This window comes from Monodon monoceros, unplaced genomic scaffold (genome assembly GCF_005190385.1).
Source record: "Monodon monoceros isolate NGI ecotype Baffin Bay Population unplaced genomic scaffold, NGI_Narwhal_1 Super_Scaffold_3, whole genome shotgun sequence".
NCBI classification, from domain to species: Eukaryota; Metazoa; Chordata; class Mammalia; order Artiodactyla; family Monodontidae; genus Monodon; species Monodon monoceros.
In genome coordinates, this window is record NW_021703780.1 from 25,134,883 (window position 1) to 25,161,818 (window position 26,936).

The window sequence follows — 26,936 nt, forward strand, 5'->3', positions numbered from 1 at the left end:
ATGAAATAATAAGTTCAAAAGTAAAAGGCAGATTGATAGGAAAAAGAAGGACTATAGCAAGCTAAAACCAAATGCCATCCTGCTTAAGCGTTCCAGATCATTTTAGTGTTTCATTTTATATCTACAGTTATTTCAACATTTTTTCATCCTAGAAGGGTATATTTCTTTTCTTCTTTCAAAAGAAGGGAGTTTGATGTTCCAGCAAGTGCCCATGGTTGAAACTGATGGGATGAAGCTGGTGCAGACCAGAGCCATTCTCAGCTACATTGCCACCAAATACGACCTCTATGGGAAAGACATGAAAGAGAGAGCCCTGTACGGTACTTTTTCTGTTCTTTCATCAATGATTAATAGGAACGATCTAGGTCCTTCTCTGAGTGATCAGGATGTGCTCACACGGATCATGACCGACAGCAGTATAGACCTTAGTGGGTATAACTGAGTACAGCAGAGACCTATGAGGATGAGGGAAGAGTGGAACTTGGAGTGGAATCAAGAGCTTATGAAAGAGGATGTGGTCCATGGATATAGTACAGTGACAGAGGTTTCCAAACACAGGTGAACTATAAAGCCAGGAGGATGCTGGAACCATGACTCCAGGAGCTCAGGCTGGGCACTCACCAACAGCTAGAGACAAGGGACAAAGTGTCTGAGTGTCTAGAGGATAAAGAATGGAAAGGGAAGGATCTAAAGGAATTGATTCTTAAGTTTCAGAAATTTTAGTATAATGACCAGGAACCTAATTTATCAGTCCTTTATATGGACTGGTCACTTGACAGAGTAAACAAAGGCTGGTCCTCTAGATGCCAGGATTATCTGGAACATTTTACTGTAAGTCTGAAGCAGCCAGATTTATTCAATACAAGCATATTTGAGGGAAATTTGTTCTCTGTTGTGATGGGGCCACATGACTGATACTAAAATCATGTAATGAACTGTGAACAGTTACTCAGAAAGTTACACATATAGTTACCATATGACTCAGCAATTCCACTTCTAAGTACATACCCAGGAGAGTCAAAAATACATCCACACTAAAACTTGTACACAAAAGTGCACAGCAATGTTGATCATAATATTCAAAAAGTGGAAGCAAACAAAATGTCCAACAACTGATGAATTGATGAACAAAGGATGGTACATCCATACAATGGAATATTTTTAGCCATGAACAAGAGTAAAGTACCAATACATGTGACAACATGAATGAACTTTGAAAAGTACTAAATGAAAAACACCGGACACAAAAGGCCACATACTGTATGATTCCAAATGTATGAAATGTCCAGATGCTCAAATCCATAGAAATAGAAAGTAGTTGAGTGGTTACCTGGGGCTGGAATGTGGAGGAATTGGAGAGTGACTGTCAAGGGTACTGGATTTCCTTTTGGATAAAATGATAAAAATAATGTTCTGGAATTAGAATGTGGTGATGGTTTCAGAATGATAGTACAATTTTAAAGATGAAAATGATACCATGTGAATATATTTCAATAAAGTTTTACTTTAAAAAACTCCTATAGGAAGCCCTGTTTGGAACAAAAACAAAAAATCACCCGGAATATACATTGTTGAAACTGTGTGAAGAATTGCACTATTTCACTATATATTTTGTTTTTTTTTAAAGATTTACTTATTACTTATTTATTTATTTTATTTTATTTTTGGCTGCATCAGGTCTTAGCTGTGCCACACAGGATCTTACGTTGTGACGTGCAGGTTTTCTCTCTCTAGTTGTGGCGCACAGGTTCCAGAGTCGTGCGCTCTGTAGTTTGTGGTATGCAGGCTCTCTAGTTGTGGCGCTAGGGCTTAGTTGCCCCTCCACATGTGGGACCTTAGTTCCCTGACCACGGATCAAACCGCGCCCTCTGCATTGTGAGGCGGATTCTTTACCACTGAACCACCAGGGAAGTCTCCTCACGATATATTTTGGGTGGAGTCTTGAGAAATGCAAACAAGGCCAGAGCCAGGCAACCGTATGGGGAGACGGTTGTGGAGTCATGTTCTGTGGGAAATAGTTGGAGGAACTACTGATATTGGGCATCTAAATGGTCCTGGTGGTGTAACAGGATGGGACAGGGAGAGGGATGTGACTGGGACCGTGGTGCCAGGACTCTCTCTGGACATGACTGAGGTGGTACTAACACATCACACTGTGCACAGAGCACACCACAGCAGACATGGCAAACCCCATGTGTGGTCTCAGTGGTTACCTGCAGTGATTCACCCATTTCTCTCTTGCCTCTGACTCTGGATGGGTCACCGGTGTGCTTTGTCCCTATATTTGATTTGTGTATAACCAAAATATTAGACATATGTCTACCTTAATGGCTTGTTCTAGAATGAAATGTTAAAATTAATAAAACTCATAACTGAATGACTGGCATAGAAAAATGCACCCAGTGGAGGAGAATTACTTTTATCACCTCCTGATGTCCCACTCTTATCCATTCTCAAACTATAAAATCTAAGGCAGGAGACATTTGACAATTTGGTCATTTTGTTTTTCAGGATTGATATGTATTCAGAAGGTGTGACAGATTTGGGTGAGATGATCATGCTTTTGCCAGTGAACCCACCTGATCAAAAGGATGTCAAGATGACGCTGATCTGAGAAAGAACAACAAACCGTTACCTCCCTGCATTTGAAAAAGTAAGTGGACTGTTCAGTGTTTTGGGCACTGAGATCAGAGGACCAAGAAAAATAGTGCCTGGCATTGCAGGGACATTGACCTTCACCTCTGTGAGTATTTCTGAATACTAATGTAACATCCTGATTCTCAAGGTATTTTATAAAAATCGACTATGAGGAAGAATTGTACCAGTTTTACCCAAGTTGTAATTTTTCAGCAAAATTTTGATTTACTTAGACCCAGTCTGGAATTCTCTACTTGATTGAATTTCGTGGTTGTACTTAGAGCTTGGGCTGAGAGCCACACTGGAGCCTGGAGTACATGGATCCTGCAGAACACAGTGCAGGGCCTTTGATCCAAGAGGAGCACAATGACAGCAATGCATCAGAAAATATTCTGGTAGCATGTGTAGGGGGACATGAGACCAGCTGCCCTACAGAAGAATGTGGTACTGTTTCGGGGATGAATGAGATGTTTCTAAACAGAGATGGGGGCAGTGGGGTGGGGAGGAAGAGACAGAGGAAAAGCTGTTCAGGAAAAAATAATCTACAAATTTTGAGGACATGGCTCTCAGAATTTTGAAGAAAGTCATACAAAACCAAGGAAATGATGTTCCATCATTATACCTAGTATATATCTTAGTTAATGTTTCTCTTTTAAGGTAAGAGGAGAACATTTCAAGATCAAAACTACCTGAAATCATGTGAAACAAAAATCATGAACCAAAAAAAAATGACTTAAAGAGATTCAGGAGACTTACATATAAATAAAAAGATTAACAACAACACCCACATCTTTATAAAGCATAGGGACATTCTTTCATTTATTCAGCAAATGCTAATTCATTGCTTGTATGTCCAGCCATGATATTCAAGGAGTGAAGAATTTAACAGTAATCACAAAGCATACCCTCCTGGCCCTTGTGGTGCTGAGTGTTTACGGAACTTTCACATGATGATAAGCTCTTCAGTGATTGCAGTTTGAGTACAACTATACTTTGAAAACAAAGGGCCCCATGACAACATAAGTAAAAATTATATATTACAAAATACGTTTATTGTTTGTTTGTTTTTTTGGCTGTACTGCATGGCTTGCAGGATCTTAGTTCCCCAACCAGGGATCAAACCCGTGCCCCCTGCAGTGGAAGCATGGAGTCCTAATCACTGAACTACCAGGGAATTGCCTATTACAGAATACGTTTTGATGTTATTATATTCTTTTCCAAATAATTATCCATTTGTCCATACTTCTACATGTATACATAAGCTGAAAGTGTATTTGCTAAAATGTTATTATCTTTAGTTGGTGGTGCTGTGTGTGTTTTTTCTCTTTGTACATTATGATTTCCAGATTGGTGGAATATTTTGATAAATATCACATTTCCCTAACATATTATTATAAAAAGTTTCATACATGCAGAAAAGTTTAAAGATGTATAAAATGAACTCATATGAACCCACCACGTGGATACCAAAAAGCTTTGTTTTCCATTATCATATGTCATTATCTCTCCATTCTTGTTCTGTCAATCAAACGTATTATTTTGGATAGATTTCAAAGTGACTTTAAGTCATCAGGGAAGTTCATTCCCAGACATTACAGCATGTGGATCGTACCATGCTGCAAGTTAGTTAGGAGTCAGGGAGATGGGAGTTCAAGTTGATCCAGGTTTATTTCAGGTCCCAGAGAGAGAGACCAGGAAACCAGGAAGCAGAAAAGAGGAGAAATGTAGACTCTGAAATGGTTTTCTCAGGGTTGAAGAAGACTGTCAAGAAGTTGGAGTCACCGCCCAAGGGAGAAAGATGAGAGGGATATGAAGGGCCTTGTCATGAAGCCCAGGGCTGCACACTTTAGGGTGTGGGGCAACAGAAACACTGTGCAGACCATGCTAAGCCCTTGGCTCAGGGGAAGAAGCAAGTAAGTCAGCCAGAGTGAGGTGGGCCCAGGACAAGGAAATGGTGGCCGGGCTTCCACAGAGGATGAGGAGGGGACACCAGGGACCCACTTGGCCTGTCTTACTGATTCAGGGGGAGCAGAAGGCTTCTTTATTGAGAAGCCTCCTCAATGAAAAGCCCAAGTAGCCCCTGCTCACCACAACTAGAGAAAGCCCACCTGCAGCGACGAAGACCCAACACAGCAAAAAAACAAAACAAAACATGTCACGTTTATGGCAACACTATTTAAAAAAGCAAAGACATGGTAGCAACCTAAATGTCCATCAACAGATGAATGGATAAAGAAGATGTGGTACATATACACAACAGAATATTACTCAGCCATAAAAATGAACAAGATGAGGCCATTTGTAGAGACATGGATGGACCTATAGACTGTCATACAGAGTGAAGTAGGTCAGAAAGAGAAAAACAAATACCATATATTAACGCATATATGTGCAATCTAGAAAAATGGTACAGATGAACCTGTTTGCAAGGGAGAAATAGAGAGACACAGATGTAGAGAACAAACTTATGGACACCAAAGAGGGGAAAGGGAGGGTGGGATGAATTGGGAGACTGGGATTGACATACATACACTAATATGTATAAAATAGGTAACTAATGAGAACTTGCTGCAGAGCACAGGGAATTCCACTTCGCTGCACAGTAGAAACTAACACAACATTGTAAAACGTCTATACCCCAATAAAAAAATAATAATAAAATAAAATTTATTATGTAAAGAAAAATGAAATAATGCCATTTGCAGCAACATGGATGGACCCAGAGATTATCCTATTAAGTGAAGTAAGTCAGACAGAGAAAGACAGATGTCATATGATAATATATTGCTTATATGTGGAATCTAAAAAAAAAAAAAAGATACAAATGAACTTATTTGCAAAACAGAAATAGACCCACAGACCTAGAAAAAAAAACAACTTATGGTTACCAAAGGGGAAATGTTGGGGAGGGATAAATTAGGAGTTTGGGAGTAACATATACACACTACTATATATAAAATAGATAACCAACAAGGATGTACTGTATAACACAGGGAACTCTTCTCAATATTTTGTAGTGACTTATAAGGGAAAAGAATCTGAGAAAGAATATATATATGTATATATATATAAATATGTATAACTGAATCACTTTGCTGTACACCTGAAACCAATACAACATTGTAAATTAACTTCAATTAAAAAAGAAAAAAAAGTTTAAAAAAAAACTGAAGGAAAAAAAAAGCCATACTTCAATACTTCACTCACTGGCAGAAAGGGTCCAATCAATCTGAAATTTTGTATTTAATTGCCGACCTTGAAAAGATATTAACCAGTTGTAGCATGGTAAGGGAATGACTCATCATTTTTCTTTTTTTAAATCTAGCATGGAACCAGTGGCCCTGAATGCTGTGGGAGGGGCTTTTCCCTAACCCGACTCTCTCTGCTTCAAAGAGGAGTTCAGTCAACTGTAACAACAGCTTATAAACACATGTGGACTTGGCTTTGAGGTGCTGAGCCAAGTGGGAGACAGACTTTCATAAGGTACGTACTGATTTTATACATCTGTATAGTGTGCTCATAGCACAAGAAAAACTGTTTTATACTCACATTGTGCCTTCTTGCTGTGCTTAGGGGACAATTTTAGTCCATTGCTGTTGGATACATCGTTACAGAAATGTAAAAATGAAGAATTTAGAAACCTAGGCATGAGAATTTAGATCTGAGAAAAATTAATGATATGAGGAGAAAAAAGAATGATAGCATTTTAGACAATCGGAGAATATGACCAGTGTGTGAGAGAGTGTAGGTGTTTATGCTGGGGTAACTTTCTCTGTAGAAGTAGTCAGTTCACAACAAGTGCAAATTGTGATGCTGTAATACTGTGTGGGCTGTGAAAAATCAAAATTAAGATTCATTAAAATGGGAATAAGTCTGAATGTCAACAGAAAATTAGAGTGGGCTGTGGCAATTCCCCTTCTCTCTCTGGGATTTAAGCAACTCATGGCAAACCTCCAAAGGAAGTCTTGATGGGAAAACTAGATAATACGGGAGCAGAGAATTAGCTTTTAAAAAATATAGAAATCCACCTGGCTAGAAGGTACAAGTCATTGAAATTGGAATGTAGGCGTGAACAATGCACTGTTATAAGTATTAATGTTGGGGGGAAGAAACAAAGGCCTTAGACAGGAGAGGTTCAGTGAGATCCCGTGAAAGTCCTAGAGCTGCCCAGGGCAGGATGAATTCACGGGAGAATTATAGTATCTGAGACTGAAAATCAGAGAAGATATGGATACAGCAATGACGAGAAGCACTTTGCAAGATGCTACAGACAGCAGCATTTGGATCCCATGACACGTGGGGTAGAGTCATTAACTTGGAGCCTGAGATGCAGTGGAGCTGGGGCCACCTGGGCAGGTGGGCAGCAACCTCTGCTTTCTCAGCCTGCAGCCGTTCCCCTTGCTCTGCCCTGCTTGGCTAAGAGAATCATGGTTCTTGGGTAGAACCAATAAAGTGAAGTCACTAATGGGCCCTTTATGCGCTGTCAGTTGTCTACAAACCTGTTTTTCTGACTAGATTTAAACCCCTTTAGGGCAGCCACCACATCAGGCTCCTATCGTGTTCCCCAGCAGCCATCATTTCTTAGCACAGGAAACTGCCCAATGAGTCTTAGTTGAGGAAGTTTGAAGGAAACTTGTTAAGAGAAGGAAATATGTTACCCGTCAACCAGAAACAAGGTGTTCAAGAAGGATCAGTGAAACGTCTGCATTTCCAGGGAAGAAACAGGAGGTAGGAGACAAGGGATCTTTTCCATCAAGTGTTGACAGTGAGACCCTGAGCTCCTGCTCTAAAAAGCAGTGGGTGGAACCCACTGCCATGGCTGGAACCCATGCAAAGCGGCTGGGGGACCAGCAGATTCCGGAGTTGTCCAGATCAGGGAGTGAGTGGGGCTGGGGCCAGGCCTGAGGGGAAAGGCAGGTAGGGTGCATGGTTCAGGGGCAGAACCAGGGGTTAGCTGCGGTCCTGGGGTTTCGAAAGGCTGTGTTCAGTGCTGTGTCAGACTGCATTGAATCTTCGCCAGAAACTTCCTGCATTCCAGGTTAACTAATCAGTGAACATCACTCATCTTTCACACAAGCCAAATAAAAAGGGAGCCATTGTATAACTTGGCTGAAAAAAGTCTGGATATGTATAAAATCTCATTCCTACTGGAGCTATGGGTCAAGAGGTAGGTAGGTAGGTAGATAGATAGATGTAGATAGACAGACAGTTACAGACAGAAGAAGGAAGACGCGTGGGCTATCCGGTGTGCTCAGAGACTCGCCTGTCTCTCAGGAAATGAGAGCAGGAGGGAAATTGGATTTCCTGGTCCCTATTATGAATTTTTTATACCTTATCTAGTTTTCTCAACCATCCTCACTAATAGATATAACTATATAACTATATATATATATATATATATATTTTTTTTTTTTTTTTGTGGTACGTGGGCCTCTCACTGTTGTGGCCTCTTCCGTTGCGGAGCACAGGCTCCGGACGCACAGGCCCAGTGGCCATGGCTCACGGGCCCAGCCGCTCCGTGGCATGTGGGATCTTCCTGGACCGGGGCACGAACCCGTGTCCCCTGCATCGGCAGGCGGACTCTCAACCACTGCGCCACCAGGGAAGCCCGATATAACTATATTTTAAAAGAGAACATTGAGGTACAGAGATAAGACAACCCTCCCCTGGGTTTACATACCTTATAAAGGAAAGGAGTTGGGCTTTGTCTCTAAGCCTCCCTTCTCTCTGCTAAGAAACGCTGTCCTTAGGAGCACCCCCAGAGACACAGATCCTTTATCTCACACTGGAATTATCCCAGGATACATTCCTTTTAGGGAATATAAGCCTACTTCCTTATGAAGGTCAAATATAGTTATACTAGTGCTCAATTTACTCACAGTAAATTTTCAGGATGTCAGAGTAAAACAAGGCACACTTTTGTCCATTTTTCCTCATATCGAGCCCTTAAGAATCAGCTAACAAAAAGGAACTCGTGAATTTGATGTTTCCTTCTCTTCTTCCCATTTAACTGTTAGTTGGCTAATGGATTCCGAATGGGGAAAAAATTAATAAACGAGGGTCTCAGAGAGCAGCAGAGAGACTGCCTAAGCATTACTTGGTTGGGCGGTGGCAGCCCGGGACCGGAAGTCAGAAGATGCCTTCAAATGACCCTAATGCTCACAAAACACGTGAGCTAGGAAAGTAGCTTTACCTCTTTGAATTTCAGTTTCCTTCTCTTGACAATAGGATATTAGAAGCTGTTTCCCGGGGTTGTCCTGAGGGTGAACACAGTTGCTAGATATTGAGTGTGAATCAGGAACACACGTGTGTGACTGATGGCAAATCATCGAATCTCTCTAGTTCCTCATTTTCTGGGGACCGGGAAGTTTACGTCACCTTTGCCCCAGCCTTGAACAGGCCTTTGGAAACCTCTTATTTGAAAGGTGAAGAAAGTTGCTTACAAGGAACATACGATAAAATATTACATAAGTGAAAAATTCATTTCCTTTTGTAAGGTGATCCTCAGTCACTGGATAAGCGAGCTTAGTGTGAGGGGGACCTGTGACCTCTGGTTCACAGCAGCACCCTTCACAGAATTCTGCTGAATCACAGCACCTCCATTTCCCGTGACAAGAAAGTACACAGTCTCCAATTACAAGACAGATGAGTTAAGTATGTTTCCAAAGGATTCTTTACTTTCTAAAGGTTAGACCACTGAGTCCTTACTTTAAAAATGTGGATGTTGGGATTTCCCTGGTGGCGCAGTGGTTAACAATCTGCCTGCCAACGCAGAGGACACAGGTTCAAGCCCTGGTCCGGGAAGATCCCACATGCCGCGGAGCAAACTAAGCCTGTGCGCCACAACTGTTGAGCCTGCGCTCTACAGCCTGCGAGCCACAACTGCTGAGCCCACGTGCCACAACTACTGAAGCCCGGGCGACTAGAGCCCGTGCTCTGCAACAAGAGAAGCAATAAGAAGGCGGCGCACCGCAACGAAGAGCAGCTCCCGCTCGCCACAACTAGAGAAAGCCCGTGTGCAACAACAAAGACCCAACGCAGCCAAAAATAAATAAATAAAATAAATTTATTTTTAAAAATGTGGATATTGAAAACATTTTGATATCTAAAATAAAGTCATAACGTACTTTTCAGGGAGATCTTTATTGGGTAAAGAGAAGTCTATTTTTGTCCCAAACGCCACAACCACGAAAATTTGCAAGAGAATCTTAATGTTTTTCAAACGGAGCTTGAGAAACTCTCCGCGGCCGTGGCAGCGGCTGCTCTTCTCCGGGTTCTGTCACGGTGGCCTGTGGTGCCCAGCTCTCCGGTCCCCTCCCCCTTCCGGCGAGAGTGGTCGCCAGGGAGGCCCTCTCAGCCCTGCTCTGCGGGGTCCACAGGGGGGCGTGGGTGCTGGGCGGCGGCAAGCCGGTGGGCAGTGGGGCTTGTTCCCGGGGCCCCCGGCGCCTGGTGCAGAACGGCGGCGGCGGTTCGCGTGAACATCCAGGTGCTGCTGGAGGCGGCCGACCGCCTGGAGCGGCGGGAGAGAGAAGCTGAACACGGTATGCCTCCATGTTACCGTGCAATAACAAGGACAGAGATGCCTTAAAACGGAGGAGCAAATCCCACAAGACTGAGCTGCTCTCCCTGTTCCATGTGCTTTTTGACCACCTAGAGGGGTGGGATAGGGAGGGTGGGAGGGAGGGAGACGCAAGAGGGAAGAGATATGGGGACATATGTATATGTATAACTGATTCACTTTGTTATAAAGCAGAAACTAACACACCATTGTAAAGCAATTATACTCCAATAAAGATGTAAAAAAAAAAAATCCCACAAGAATAACAGCAGTAGCAGATCTGTTCACAGTGAAATGGAGAAGAATAGACGGGCCCACCCTGGCTTGTGCCTGGAAAAGTTGAAGGGGCTGATGCCACTTGGTCCGGAATCAAATGGACACACTACGTTGAGTTTATTAACAAAAGCAAAATTGCACATAAAGACACTTGAAGGTTGTGACAGAAAAGCCATTCACCAAATAGACCAGCTTCAGCGAGAGCAGTGACACCTGAAGAGGCAGCTGGAGAAGCTGGGCATCGAGAGGATACAGATGGACAGCACAGGCTCCACCGTCTCCTCAGAGCCTCCAACTCCGACGGGGAAGAGAGGAATGTGGACGCCGAAAGCACAGACTGCCTCACGGGCGACCTGGCCTGGAGCCGCAGCAGCGCGAGCGACTCAGACGAGCGGGGAAGCATGCAGCGCCTGGGCAGCGAGGAGGGCTACTCCAGCTCCAGCATCAAGAGAAGAAAGCTCCAGGACGGCCACAAGACACGTCTTGGTCTCTAGGAGAGCGTGGTCGCTTCGGCTGCCGCCCGGGTGGTCCTCCCCGTCGGTTCTGATTAGGTAGCTTATCGGACCTGCTCAAAATTCCCTCGCACGTCGGCCTCCGTGTACCACCGTCACCAAAAGCAGCTGTGTGAAAGTTGTCAAGGAAGTGCTTAGGATTGTGGGTTTCTTTTCTTTTCTTTTTCTTTTTTAAATTTAAGTCCCATCCCCATCTTTAATGGGGTTGAGCGGGCCCCCGCACCTGCTGGCGTAGGGTAGGCACAGCTGAGCCAGTCAGTGCAGCCTGGACACCTAAGGGCATCACAGACCCGTTATTGCTCCGTCTGGGGTGGCTGAATGCCACTTGTCCCTCTAAGAAGTTGGAGGACGCAGACCAGGATTGTGGGTTTCTGATTGCATCCTCTAGCTTCTCTCTTTCTCTCCGTAAAAATTCGTCTCTGAGAGACTGTACATTCCAATCAATTTGAACCACCCAAGAATTCTTAGGCCGAATAAGACTTCTCACGTCTCGGCCATTTCCCCCCTTTTATTTACTGTCCCCGTGTAGTCTACCAGACCTTCCTTAAAGTTCTCTGGCTTCCTATGTGACTTGCCTAGCAGAAATGTCCGAATGTGTCTTGCGCTTAGGAAACTGAAGGAAACAAACTTTTAAAGTTGAGATCCTGATCTCAAAACTTCAAAGTAAGCTTTGAAAGTGGGATTTAAGAGCGCTTAACCATGGCCCTCACCGCCCGTGAGCAGGCAGGAATACCTCCAGAAAACACACCCTTCACACACACCCCGCGCCAACGCCCCCGACCCGGGTGTGGATGGGAGCAGTATTTCTCACTCTCAAATGGACCCCTTGCGAACACGTCTTTGGGGTAGCACAGCTAATAAAAGTTCCAACATCGTTTGTTCTCACAAACAGAACGGTACAATCTATTTTTGTGCGCAGTTCTTGGGATCGTGCTGTGTCCCGCTCTCCCAAGACACATTTCCCCTCCAAGTCGGTTATGCTCCTGGTCTCTGGAACATTTTTTTTCCCCTACCTCAGAGATAAATGAGATCTCCATTTCCCACTTAACACAAACTGATTATGCCTCTTTTTTTGTTTGTTTTTTTCTGAATAAGTGACATTTGGTCCAATTCTATTTTCCTGTTTAACTTTCAGCAATAACTGAGCTTTGGTGCTAGCTGAGCTAGTGTGCAACATCAGTGAAAAGAAAAGTCCACATTTCTCCTCTCTGTTGCAGGTGAACAGGAGGGGATGGTACAGCATTACGAGAATTCCTCTCCTTATTGATTATTTTTGGACACACCCAGAAACTTCTTTAAGGAGGCTTTTGGGTTAATAGTTTAAAAGGCTGATTTTTCTTTTTGGTTATGATTTCTCCCTTAAGTCGTCTCCCACTTTGTAGCATTTTTGTTTAAGCTAAAACAGAGCACATGTATATGTACATGACACATTAAATCTATAAATACTATTTATTCATTTGATATAAACTAATGTAATGGAAAATAAATTCTTATGACTGTGCTTTTATAGATGTTCTAGAAACTTTGTATGTAGGTATCTACAGACTTGGTTCATTTCCCCTTACTATTTTTGCATTCATATTTTTGAGGACTCGATATTTTCAGCCTCTGGTGAATCTTTTTCATTGAATTTGAACCATTTGTAAAACCTGTGACGCTGAAACAGAGCGTGTGTCACAAAGTGATGAGAACATTCCTAAATCCACAGCCGCACCGCAACTTCAGGGCTCCCTGGCTGAACGAGTAGTGGTGGCGCCTGTGCCCCCGGCTGGCCTGTGGTCTCCCTGGCCCCAGCCTCACGTCCTCAGCGCCTCTTCCTTGCCCACGACTAAAAGTTCAAGCGCACTCCTCATGGAATCTCATTCTAGACGTGAAGAGCAGTTGAAACAAAGATTACTTTTGTGTTTATTTTTTCTTTTTATTGATTTCTTAATGTATTAATTTTTTTAAATTGGAAGTAGTGATTCCTAAATGATTCCAAAGTCATCTGTAATTCTTCTATTTTTGTTTTGTTCTCTTTTTCTCTTCCTTTCAGCTCTGGGTGTGGGGAGAGGCAGGTGACACAAAGGACTTTTTCTTTTTTATTGTTGGAATCTTTTCCAGTTACCAGCTGAAGATTTGCACTGAAATACAACTTATATGCCTTTTGCATTTTTAAAGCCTGCTTCCTGAATTTAAGCAGAGTGATAGTGTTCAAAGAGCCAGTTCAGCCTGTAACATGTTTGAAAAAGATATATCTGCACTTTTAGGTCCCTTTCAAATGCCATTCGCTAGACCTCGCAAGCGTTTTAATTGCTACATTCAAGCGCCTCACAAGTCCACGGTGCTGGGTGCTGTACGGCATCGAAAACTCAAGACTTTGGGAAAAGCTTGTGGGCTTGCGCTGGGGGAGTGAAGGGAACAAAACTTGTGTATTTGTTTGTTTAATTTAGAAATAAGGCATCTGCGAGATGCCATTATTTTCTGTGTTTTAATTGTTGTGCCTTTGAGTTAAACTGCATTTTTGTCTTTTGGTTGAAATATGAAATGTACTGTCCCAATATTAAATAGTAATTATTTGAAAGAAAAAACAGAGCTTGGGATTTGGATAGAAAATGCAACTGTTTCTCCCTAAGTCCTGGCTTTGGGACTCCTGCTTTTAATGAGTCCTGTGTGTTTCCCATTCACACCCATGATGGAACTAGTTCTGTCCATTGTCGAAGCCTTTGAGTTTCATTCTCTGGTTCCCTGCTATGTCCACTCCTCATGCAGGCTGCTGTAGACCAAGGGCTTTCAAACTGCACTCACCCGACAAGACCCAAGTATCTCTTACCATTACAGTGAACAAATGAGTGTGCACACGTGCTTTCTTTCACCCATACATGCAACAAAACTAAAAACTCATAGAACAATGCTTACCTCTTCGACATGTAAGGCACTCTGGTATTTTCTATTTTCTTCTACTTTATTTTAAAAATTGGTGGATTTCACAATCCACTGAAGGATTGTCATGTATATTTTGAAAAACATGAATATGGAAAAATGAAGCCTAGACTTGGGTTCATATAGAAATGGATTTGAATCCCAAGTCCGCCACCTACTTCGAGCAAGTTACCCTAGAAACCTCAGTAACCCCAACTGTAAAATGAGAGCAGTGACAAACTTCACTGCAGTTGATTTTTGTAGGGATAAATGAAAATAAATTTGTGAGAATGCCCAGTGTATAACAGACATTGAACAAATCTTAGTTCCATCCCATGCTGTAAAATTAATGCAGCAACATCCCTTGTTGTAGGTATAAGATGTACCAAGAGAGGTAATGTAGAATTCCAAAAAAAAAAAAAAAGGGAAGGAATTAGCATCCTGTGTTTGTAGAAAGAACTAGGAACTTTTGAGCGACCATTAAGCAAATCTGAGCCCCGTCTCAGCTTTTGAACAAATGCAGCATAACAGCCAAGGAGCTGAAGACAGACTCTGCAGCCTCCTTTTCACTGTCAGCGAAGTCCTCTGGCTCCAAGGCCCCTCCCTCCCAGGCTCCCAGGGCCTGCATCTGTGTGGGTTCCAGCCCTGCCCTCTTTTTAATCCTGGGTGTGGATTTCCATGAATGTCATTTAAGCTCTGAGCGTCTGTTTCATTAACGGAAAAATGGAGATAATAACTATTTCATGAGACTGTTGTGAGGATTAAAGATATAATGCATCCAAAGGGGTTAGTGTTGGGTCAGGACCATTAGGAGGTTTTTAATAAATACTAGTTCTTTAGTCATTCTGCTCCCTAACCCCCAGCCATGCATCCTCACCACAGACTCACCTCTTAGCCTGCCAAGACAATCAGATTTTACCCAATGGAGACTGGACAATGGTTTGGTGCAATTTCCCACGGTTGGCTATCGGGGGTGGGAATTTGGGCCAAGGCAGACATTCCAGGGACTCTTCGGACTCTGCGACAAAGGAGGCCAATACTTCTTCAGCATTGTTGGTGCTGTTCAGTCATATATCATAAAGTACATCTTGCTTCTGTGGTTTTATTCTTTGTTCATTCATTTACTCATTCATTCATTCATCCATTAAAGTTTAGAGAAACCAGGAGACTGCCATCATGGCGGGAAAACCCAAGCTTCACTACTTCAATGGACGGGGCAGAATGGAGGCCATCCGGTGGCTCCTGGCTGCAGCTGGAGTAGAGGTAGGTCCTGAGTTTGTTCATCTGAAGTTGAATCTAAATTAACTGTATCAAAGTACTTTTCTCACGTAAGCTAGGGGACTTTTCTAACTAAATGATCTGTTAAGAGTTCTGCATTAAAACAAATTTGTCAGTTATTTAAGAGATAAACAGATTTGTCCTAATATGTTATTAAAATGTCTTCTTATTAGAGAGAATAAACAGAGTAAATTTAAGAAACAAATCGCATCGTGTGGGCCTAATTTGGATTTTGATTTTTAAAATTATAAAATATTATTTATGACATTTATACAGCTGTCAAAAACATAAACAAAATATCAGTTGATCTTTAGTAAACTTTGTTAATGTGTTACAGGTGCTATAATGTATTGTGGTTATTTTTAATAGTTTTAATGTTTTAGAAATATACACTGAACTATCTAAAGTTGAAATATAAGATATCTGGGATCTCTTTCAAATTATTACGAAGGGGAGAGGGGGTAGGCATATAGATAACTCACAGCTGGGTTGAGCTGATAATTATTGAAGCTGGTTGATGGGCACAAGGATTATGATAATTTGCTGTTCATTTTTCTGTATGCTACAAATGTCCATAACAAAAAGACAAAAATATACATATTAGAAAGTAAATGTAATTAAAGTTAAAACATAAACCAGAAATACAGAGAGGGGCGGATTGTAACAAACTGCCTGTTAGATTTAATGCATTCACTCAGCAATGAATTTGTTGGGCACCTTGAAGTGCTAGGTTCCCTGCCAGGTCTTGGAGATACGGGGGTGAACTAGACAGACACAGTCCCTGCCCTCAGGCAGCTTACACTCTAGTGAGGATGCAGACAAGTAAATATGTGATTAAAAGAGGGGTGGGAGCATCTAGGAGGACACCCAAGCACTTTAAAGTGTTAAAATGACAGATTCTCAGGAGCAAGTGTGGGACTCTGTTGAGTGCTTCCCTCTAGAGGTGTCTCTGAGAAAAGCACTTCTCAGCCCAGGTCAGAGGGACACAGCAACTCTGTGCGGGTTTCCTGGGGAGGGAGTCATGGACAGACTCTGGAGACTTGGTCCCTGAGGGGAGAGCAAGCAGTAAAGGAGGGTTTCAGGTGAGGTGGCATCCTGCAAAGGGAACCTCTAGTGTGCTCTCTTAGCCTCCTAACAGCATGTTTACCTAAGCCCCTGTGTTCAGAGCCCCTGGGCAGGGTGAGTTCACCACCAGAAGGTGAAGTAGGGGGAGATGCTGAGAGCATCCCAGGCCTCCTTTTGACCAGCCCAGCCTGACTGAGGAGGGTGTGGGACAAAGCTTACCAGAGGCTCTTGGTCGGGACTTCTGGGTTCTCTGGGTCCAAAGGCTGATCCTCACAACCCCATCTCTGTCAGCCTCACAAGCAAACAGCCCACCAGCAAGTCCCATCCTACCTCGGCCACCCTCCCACACTGACCACCCACCACCCCCTATGTTGTCTAGAACTGGGTGCTTTATAAATTGTTGCCCACACACCTCACTGTCTGTATAGTCTGACCCTATGGGATCATGTAGAGCCACAATAAACTGTTCCACTGAGCAAGTTAGAAACCCCCAATTCCCAAACTTTTCACCATCAAGACCCCTTTTTAAAATATAAAGTTGAATGGAGGGAGGTAATATACAGCAAAGGCCCCTGGTGGCAGCATCTTGGGGGTCAGTGGCCCCATGGATACCTCATGCTGGGGGACACTCAATACCTTGTCCTGATTTCACAAGGAGAGAAGGGCTTTCCAGAGATATTAAAACTCCATAACTAGAGGAACTTCCCAGTCCCTTCCCTCCAGTGATTTCCCCCTCCCAAATCACAACCTAATGATTGACAGAGGTGGAGATGGTGTGGAGGTGAATTGAACTTGCAAAATAAGCAATTACGTGCTGCAACCCATGCTTTTATCGTGGTGGCTCTAATGCAGATTTCCAAATGGCCATGATCATAGTCCTCTGTGTACCCTGCCAAACTCGGAAATCTTAGCTTCTCCATAGTATGCACCAGACATTGGTCATTCAAGTTCAATAATGTTATGGAATGAAATAACAAAAACTCATTGACTGTTTCTGCTTTCCAGTTTGAAGAGATATTTATAAAAACTCCAGGAGACTTGGATAAGTTAAGAAATGGTAAGACCAAGAAACTAAATTCCTCAGGTGGGAGGATCTAGTACGAGTCATAAGTTGAGGTTTGAACCCCAGCAATGCCATGTGTGTGCATGGTGGGAGTGGGGTCAGTGGAGAGGGAGAAGCATGGTTAAAGGTAAGGGGTGGGACTTCTTGAGCAGGTCTTGCAGCTCACTCAGGACTAGGAAGGGCTGGAACTCTGAGTGTTTGCTAAAGGAGCCGGCTTGGGCGGTGCCCTGTGAATGCCCTCTCTGTGCACTCCCTGCCTTTCTGCACCGTGAGTGACTGTATCAGTTCAGGATGCCACACAGCCCTCCCACCCAAGGAAAACAAATGCATTAGAAAGAAGAGGGGAGAAACAGGCCCAGCAGTTGCCTTCAATTCTTTTCTCTGACAGGTTTGACATGGTAATATCATAGCAATATTGCAGACTCAAATAACCAGGTGGTGTTGAATTAGTTCGAAGTCCAGGTGAACGTGTGAGGAGGGAGATAAAGAGCAAGGGCCAGCATCAGTGGAGTTGGGAAAACAGGCCTGTCCTGCACACCATCCAGTGGTGGGATTTGAAGGGCATACAAAACACGCTATGTAGGAGTCTCTCTTAGAACTGGCCTTAATGCCATGAACCCCATGAGACTTACTTTGAGAATTTCCCTTTTGACTTGGCAACTGGCCAGTGGAACTTCTCCTACATTCTTCTTAAAAATCCATGAAGACAAATCAAACACATAAAATAAAGGGACATACCATGCTCTGAATGGGAAATAAAAAGTTAACTGAAATAATAGATTGAAAAGAAAAAGGCAAATTGATAAGCAAAAGGATTACAGGAAGCTAAAAGCAAAATGGTATTTCCATTGAAATTTTACTAGGTAAAATTTTTGTTTCCTTTTATGTCTTCAGTCATTTCAACAAAAATTTTGATACATAAAATGTTTCAGTTTACCTTAACAGTATGATTCATCCAGTATTTCACTCTATTTCTTTTCTTCTTTCAAAAGAAGGGAGTTTGATGTTCCAGCAAGTGCCCATGGTTGAAATTGATGGGATGAAGCTGGTGCAGACCAGAGCCATTCTCAACTACACTGCCACCAAATACAACCTCTATGGGAAAGACATGAAAGAGAGAGCCCTGTACGGTATTTTTTCTGTTCTTTCATTAATGATTAATAAGAACAATCTAGGTCCTTCCCTGAGTGAGCAGGATGTGTTCACAGGGATCGAGACAAGGGACAAACTGTCTGAGTGTCTAGAGGATAAAACCTCAGAAGGTAAGTATCTAGACAAGGTGATTCTCCAGTTTCAGAAATTATAAGAATGATAACCAGGAACCTAATTTATCAGCCCTTTATATGGACTGGCCACTTGACAAGGGTTTGCAGAGACTGAGCCCACGATGCCAGGGTTATCTGGAACATTTTAATATCAGTTTGTAGCAGGCAGATTTATTCAATACAGCCATATTGGGGCGGGGGGTCTCCTCCGTGTTGTGATGGGACCCCATGATTGAATCATTGAATGTGGCAGTTACTCAAAAAGTTAAACATAGAGTTACCATACAACTCAGCAATCCACTACTAGGAATATACTCAAGAGAATTAAAAATATTAAAAATACAACCACACTAAAACTTGTACACAGAAGTTCATAGCACTATTGTTCGTAATATTCAAAAAGTGGAAACAACAAAATGTCCATGAATGGATGAACAAAGGCAGGCACATCCATACAGTGGAATGCTATTTGGCCATGAAAAGGAATGAAGTCCTGATCTGTGTTACAACATGGATGAACCTTGAAAACATTCTCTTACAGAAAGAAACCAGACACAAATGATGCATGTTGTATGATTCCATTTGTTTGGCATGTGCAGAACATCGCTATCCGTAAAACCAAAAGTAGTTTAGTGTTTGCCAGAAGCTGGAGGGAGGGAAGAACATTGAATGCCTTAAAAAACACTCAGCGTCTCTTTTGCAAGTGATGAAAATATTTTGGAATTAGAGTATGATGATGGTACAGGATGCTGTGACTTTACAAAGAAATATCACACAATTTTACACTTGAAAAGGGTGACATTCTGGTATGGGAATTATATTTCAATAAAGCTTTCATTTAAAAAGACTATTGTAGGAAACCATGTTTGGAAGAAAAACAGCAAAGTTACCTGGAATATGTACTGTAGGAACAAAATGAAGAAACGCACTATTTTGGGGGATATTTTGGGTGGAGTCTTGAGAAACACAAACAAGGCCAGAGTTGGGCAACAATATGTGAAGAGGGCTGTGGAACCATATTCTATGGGAAATAACTGGAGGAAGTGCTGGTTGGGCATCTAAAGGGTCCTGGTAGTGTAACAGGATGGGACAGGAAGAGGGACATGGCTAGGTCCGTGGTGCCAGGACTCTCTCTGGACATGACTGAGGTGTTACTAATTCATCACACCAACTGTGCACAGAACACACCACAGCAGAGATGGAAAACCCTAGGCGTGGTCTCAGTGGTTACCTGCAGTGATTCCACCCGTTTCTCTCATGCCTGTGACTCTGGACAGGTCACTGATATGCTCTGTCCCTACATTTGGTCATGTATATAACAAAAATATTAGACATATATCTTCCTCGATGGCTTGCTCTAGAATGAAATGTTAAATTTAAGAAAAATCATAACTAAATGACTGACATAGAAAAATGCACCCAATGGGGGTGATTTACTCTGCCACCTCTTGATGTTCCATCCTTACCCATTCTAAACTGTAAAATCTAACGCAGGAGACATTTGACAGTTTGGTCATTTTGTCTTTCAGGATTGATATGTATGCAGAGGGTGTGGCAGATCTGGGTGAAATGATCATGCATTTGCCACTGTGCCCACCTGATCAAAAAGATGCCAAGACGACCCAGATCAAAGAGAGTATAACAAACCGTTATCTTCCTGCATTTGAAAAAGTGAGTGGACTGTTTAGTGTTTTTGGCACTGAGATCAGAGAACAAAGAAAAACAGTGCCTGGCATTGCAGGGCCATTGACCTTCACCTCTGTGAGCCTTTCTGAATACTAATGTAGCACCCTGACTCTAGGGCATTTTATAAAAATTGACTATGAGGAAGAATTGTACCCAAGTTTTACCCAAGTTATAATTTTTCAGCAATTTTTTTTTTTTTTTGGCGGTACACGGGCCTCTCACTGTTGTGGCCTCTCCCATTGCGGAGCACAGGCTCCGGACGCGCAGGCTCAGCGGCCATGGCTCACAGGCCCAGCCGCTCCGCGGCATGTGGGATCTTCCCGCACCGGGGCACGAACCCGTGTCCCCTGCATCGGCAGGCGGACTCTCAACCACTGTGCCACCAGGGAAGCCCGTCAGCAAAATTTTGATTTACTCAGACCCAGTCTGGAATGCTTATAGTTAGAGCTTGGGCTATGGAAACTCTGAGAGCCACACTGGAGCCTGGAGTACATGGATCCTGCAGAACACAGTGCAGGGGCTTTGATCCAAGAGGAGCACAATGACAGCAATGCATCAGAAAATATTCTGGTACCATGTGTAGGGAGATATGAGACCCTACCCATCAGGAGAATGTGGTACTGTTTGGGGGATGGATGAGATGTATCTAAATAGAGATGGGGGCAGAGTGGTGGAGAGGAAGAATCAGAAGAAAAGTTGTTCAGGAAAAAATAATCTACAAATTTTGGGGACATGGCTCTCAGACTTTTGAAGAAAATCATACAAAACCAAGAAAATAATGTTCCATCATTACATGCGGTATATATCTTAGTTAATGTTTCTCTTTGAAGGTAAGAGGAGAACACCTCAAGATCCAAACTACCTGAAATCATGCTAAACAAGAATCATGAACTGAAAAAAAAATGATCGTAAGAGATGCAGAAGGCTAACATAAAAATAAAAAGCTTAACCAACACCCTCATCTTTATAAAGTTTAAATCATTCTTTCATTTCACAAGTATTAATTCGTTGCTTATGTGTCAGGTCCTCGTCAAGGAGTGAATAATAGTAATCAGAAACTACATTCTTCTGGCTTTATGGTGCTCAAAGTTTAGGCACATTCACATGGTGGAAACCTCTACAGTCATTGCAGTTTAAGTACATCTGTATTTTGAAATCAAAGATCCCCATGATAACATCAATGAAAAATGTATATTACAAAATAGCATTTGATGTCTTACTATGTTCTTTAATTTTTAGCTATACCTCTATGTTCATACATAGTCTGGTAGGATATTTGCCAAAATGTTATTATCTTTACTTGGTGGTGATATGTGTGTTTTTGCCTCTATGATTTTCATATTGTTGCAATATTTTAAGTAAGCATCATATATTTTTTCCAATATTTTATTATGAAAAATTCAACACATAGAAAAGTTGAAAGAGATGTACAATCAACTCATACATACCCGCCACCTAGAATCAAAAATTAGTATTTTGTTATTATGTTTGCTTCATCATGTATCTCCCTATCCTTTTCTCCTCTAATCAAACATATTATTTTGGGGGGTGTTTCAAAGTAAGTTGCAAACATTAAGTGCAATCACCCCTAGACAGTTCAGCATGCAAATTATAATATATTCCACAGTGTTATTGACAGACACAGGTGGAATAGGAGTCAGAGTCAATGTTGTCAGGGAGATGGGAATTCAGGTTGACCCAGGTTTATTTCAGGTTCCAGAGGGAGAGACCAGGAAATGAGGAGAGCAGACAAGAGGAGAGAAGAAATACAGACTCTGCAATAATTTGCTTAGGGTGGTAGAAGGCTGTCATGAAGGTGGAATCACTGCCCGAGGTGGGGGAGGGGAGAGACAGAGACGGATGAAAGGCCGCATTATGAAGTTCAGAGCTGCACGCTTTAGGGTGTGAGGTCAACAGAAACACGGTGTATATAGTGGAAGCAAGTAAGGCAGCCACAGCGAGGTGGGAACAGGAAAAGAAAATGGTGGCCTGGTTTCCACTGAGGTTGAGGAGGGAACAGCAGGGACCCACATGGCCCGTCTCACTGATCCGGGGGCAGCAGAAGGTCTGAAGGTCCACACCCACCCAGTGAGGCACAGAGGGGGAAGTGGGGCAGGGGAGACAGAGGAAGAGCATTGGGCCCAGCCTGCCCGGGCCTGTGTTCCTGATCTGACCCCTCCATTTGCCAGGTGTTGAAGGGTCATGGACAAGACTATCTTGTGGGCAACAAGCTGAGCAGGGCTGACATCCACCTGGTTGAACTTCTCTACTATGTGGAAGAGCTGGACCCCACCCTTTTGGCCAACTTCCCTCTGCTGAAGGTGAGCTCTCTCACAGCCTTTGGGGGGGAGCCCACATCTCCCACCTTGGCATCTGCTCTCTGGACCCTGGGACTGTGATGCTAGGGTCCCTGACACTGTCCAGGCCTCACTGCCCCCAGGTCTCCACAGTTCACTCCAAGGCCTTGGTCTGGGGCATGGAAAGAATCTGGTCACGCCAAAGACATTGGAGATGGTCGCTGCCCCAAGGAGAATGACTTGCCTTTTCCCAGGAGAGAGACCCAGGACTTAGTGCCTCTCTCTGCCCCTGTTCCATTTCAGTCTCTTTCTTCATTTCCTCTTTGCTTCCCTCCCTCCCAGGTGTGTCCTCCTCTTTCTTTACGTGAGTCTGTCTGCGCAGGTCTGCCACCATCTCATTTCTTTCCCTCAGCTCCTGTTCCTCCTCTTACAAGTTCATTTCTCTCTCCCCATCTCTCCCTCTCTGCGAGGGCAGATTGGTTCTGACTGATCTCATTGTCTACCTTTCATGTTTTCTGTCTTCAGTTCCAGCCCAATCCCCTATACCTTCCCGTCTTGATATCTTGGAGCCTTCATCTGTGTTGCCGTGTGAGACACATTACTCTTCCTCGTATTGCACGACAGGGTGAATCTGCAGAATTTACGTGTAGGAAGAACATGAGGAAGACTTGAGCTGAGTGAAGTCTTAAACTAAGACATCTCTGGGGAAAACGTTATAATGCTTTTATCTTCCTGCCTCACTAGGTGTCTGTGTCCAGCCTCATCCTGGTGCTGATGGAGGGGCCTCGGCCGGCCCTTTTCTGGGAGGGTCTCAGAGTCCCTGGTTTGTGCTCACGACGGGGCTGGTCTTTGGCTGCACTCTGAGCTGTGCTCTTGTGCGTTGCAGGCCCTGAAAACCAGAGTCAGCAATCTCCCTGCCGTGAAGAAGTTTTTGCAGCCTGGCAGCCAGAGGAAGCCTCCCATGGATGAGAAAAATTTGGAAGAAGCAAAGAAGATTTTCAGGATGCAATAATGTGGGCGTGGCTGCCCAGAACACAGGGAAAACGTCAGGAGATTGAAGTTTTCCAACAGTGAAGTGCTTTACCTATATGTAGATCCTGGCTACTGTGAAGCTAATAAATATTCCAAAGTATAAGGGCTAATTTAATTAGAATGCAGATTTAGATGCAGAGCAATCCATTTTGTTTTGATCACATACGAAATCATGATCTCCTCCTAGAATGTGCCTGGGACTTAAACATAAATAAAGGGAGAGAAAGTGTCATGGACTCTGATCTGTTCAAAAAATTGTCATACACCAACTATCACAGTCAAAAAGAGTTAAGTAGAAATTGTCATCTGATATTCTTGGTGACACAAAGATAGTCTTTTATGAATTTTGCTGCCTTTCTGACCCACAACCTAAAAACCTTTCTTCTTTTTTTTCAGAGGACCTTTTTCCTTCAGGTAATCAAACTTTTTTCCTATTCGGTTATGGAACTAATATTTATTTTATATCTAATATGGAACATTCTGTGTTCCAGGAGCTCAGTAACTAAGGATAAACAAGCCAGATATAGTCCCTGTCCTCAAGGAGGTTACACTAGTGAGAAAAACAACAAAATGGGTAATTCTAATCCAGAATCATGCTGGCCTTGCGTATCATGCTCCTACAGATGCTGTAACAAATGACAACAAGTATAGTCATTAACACAATGGAAATGCATTCCCTCACAGTTCTGTAGGCTCTTCCTGTGAAACCAAGGTGTGACAGGGTCATACTCTCTGAAGGCTTTAGAGACGATCCTTCCTTGCCTCTTCCTAGCTTCTCTTTTTTAATTTATTTATTTATTCATTTATTTAATTTTTGGCTGCACTGGGTCTTTGATGATGCACATGGACCTCCTCTAGTTGCTGAGAGCGGGGGCCACTCCTTGTTGCGGTCCACGGGCCTCTCATTGCGGTGGCTTCTCCTGCTGCAGAGCTCGGGCTCTAGGCGCACAGGCTTCAGTAGTTGTGGCTCACGGGCTCAGTAGTTGTGACTTGCGGGCTCCAGAGCACAGGCCCAGTAGTTGTGGCGCACGGGCTTAGGGGACTCCACGGCATGTGGGATCTTCCCGGACCAGGGCTCGAACCCGTGTCCCCTGCATTGGCAGGCAGACTCTTAACCACTGCGCCACCAGGGAAACCCTCTCCCTTTTTCTTAGTTTCGTGATTCACACACCTTTCTTACCAACATGCTGTCACACTAATCCCATCCAATCCTGCTTCATTTCAAAAGGTCAGAATTTTCATGAAATAAATAATGTATTATCAGTGACAGCCCTCCCCTCTCTGGAGCTCAGGCTTGTGAAGAAGGCTCTGAGAAGGCTCCAGAGTCTGACGTTGGGCAGAAAGGCAGCGTGTGGCAGGGCAACCTGGATGAGTCCCAAGAGTGGCATGGTAGGGATATGAAGAAAATTAAATAGGGTCTGTAACAGAGACTAACTGTGGGGGGAGGCGAGGGGAGAGCTCTGCTCTATTTTTTCCTGTTTTAATGCAGTATAACTGACAAATAGAATTGTACAATATTTAAAGTGTATCATGTGCTGTTTGATATACACCGTGAAAGGATTGCCCCCATCAAATTAATTAACACATCCATCATCGCCTTACATATTTACCTTTTTTAAATACAATATAGTGTTATCAACTAGAGTCACCATGTTATACATTAGATCCTCAGACCTTATTTCTCCTATAACTGAAAGTTTGTACCCTTTTCCCAATGAGAGCTGTACTTTATTTTTTTTTAAATTTTTATTGGAGTATGGTTGCTTTACAATGTTGTGTTAGTTTCTGCTGTACAGCAAAGTGAATCAGCTGTACATATACATATATCCCCTGAGAGCTCTACTTTAGATGGATGGTACGGGAAGGTCACTCTGGGGAGGTGATATATAGGGTGAGACACAAAAGTGAGAAAGAACCAGACATACAGGAAGATGGGCAAAGAGGGGTCCAGACGGAGGAACCAGAATTTTCAAAGCCTTAGCATGGAAAGCAGTGTCTTTGGTGCACCAAGCCAAAAGAGACATTGCTGGAGAACGGGTGTGCCATGTGGCATGAGAAGGGGCAGCAGACGGCAGATGACACGCTCTTTCAGTCCTGTCAAGGAATTTGGATTTTATTCTAGGTGAAATGGGAATCCAATGTCTGGCTTTCTTCCATAAGATTTTGCCCAGATGATACAGTATTTTGGGAGGTATAGTTTCACACTATAGCTATTTGAAAGCATTGCTTGAACTAAAGAAGTAAAATTCATCTGCTTCTGCACCAAAAAAGGATGGAGAGAAAACTGAAAACCAGTCACAGAGTGTGGATTTGCCAAACTAAACTAAATTAGCTTTCTGGGGTTTCATGGATAAGTATGCTGGTATAATTTGTAAAACTTGTAAAATAAATGAATTGTAAATGACATTAGAAGGACAGGGGTCGAGAATTCCCTGGCGGTCCAGTGGTTAGGACTCTGCACTTTCACTGCCGAGGGCCTGGGTTCAGTCCCTGGTCGGGGAACTAAGATCCCACAAGCCGTGTGGCCAAAACATAAAATAAAATTCTTAAAAAAAAAAAAAAAGGACAGGGCCCAACTAATAAGACTACTATTTACTATTTGCTGGTATAAAAAAAAAAAGGACGGGGGCCAACTAATAACCTAAAAAAGGACAGGGGCCAACTAATAAGACTACTATTTACTATTTGCTGGTATAACTCACTGAGAAGGTAAGTGTGGATCAAAACATTTTAATAGAATCATTTAAATATACTCAGGGAGCTACCTGCTTAACCTCACCAAATCATTTCAAAACCTAAAGCAGCCCTGTAATAGTGGGAATAACTGCCTCTAATGTTGTTTTTGTTTTGTTTTTGGTTTTTTCTGCGGCATGCGGGCCTCTCACTGCTGTGGCCTCTCCTGTCGCGGAGCACAGGCTCCGGACGCGCAGGCTCAGCGGCCACGGCTCACGGGCCCAGCCGCTCTGCGGCATGTGGGATCTTCCCGCACCGGGGCACGAACCCATGTCCCCTGCATCGGCAGGCGGACTCTCAACCACTGCGCCACCAGGGAAGCCCATCTTTTGTTTGTTTATTTTTACATTTTTAAATAAATACTTTAAATAACAAGATCTTGTGACAGGTCTAATAACTTCTGTGATTTTAAGGTGGAAAAGAGTGCAAACAATAACAAATGGATATTTTTATGCTAAGCTTTCTTGAAACAAAGCTTCCAGTACAAGAATGTATTTGTGGACTTCCCTGGTGGCGCAGTGGTTAAAGAACCTGCTGCCAATGCAAGGAACACGGGTTTGAGCCCTGGTCCGGGAAGATCCCACATGTGGCGGAGCAACTAAGCCCGTGCGCCACAACTACTGAGCCTGCACT

At 43.1% G+C, this 26,936-nt stretch overlaps 1 protein-coding gene and 1 pseudogene across 1 annotated transcript; both read left to right on the plus strand.

Moving 5' to 3' along the window:
• The first annotated feature begins 211 nt into the window (after positions 1–211).
• LOC114907540 lies at positions 212–14,977 on the plus strand (annotated as a pseudogene).
• On the plus strand, positions 5,997–23,797 carry LOC114906991 (glutathione S-transferase A2). The gene is made up of 7 exons (XM_029242043.1): positions 5,997–6,120; positions 15,035–15,147; positions 17,233–17,284; positions 18,283–18,415; positions 20,085–20,226; positions 22,431–22,562; positions 23,425–23,797. Exons 2-7 carry the CDS (start codon positions 15,061–15,063, stop codon positions 23,548–23,550), a joined length of 672 nt encoding a protein of 223 aa, XP_029097876.1. The 5' UTR covers positions 5,997–6,120; positions 15,035–15,060; the 3' UTR covers positions 23,551–23,797.
• The last annotated feature ends 3,139 nt before the right edge of the window (positions 23,798–26,936 follow it).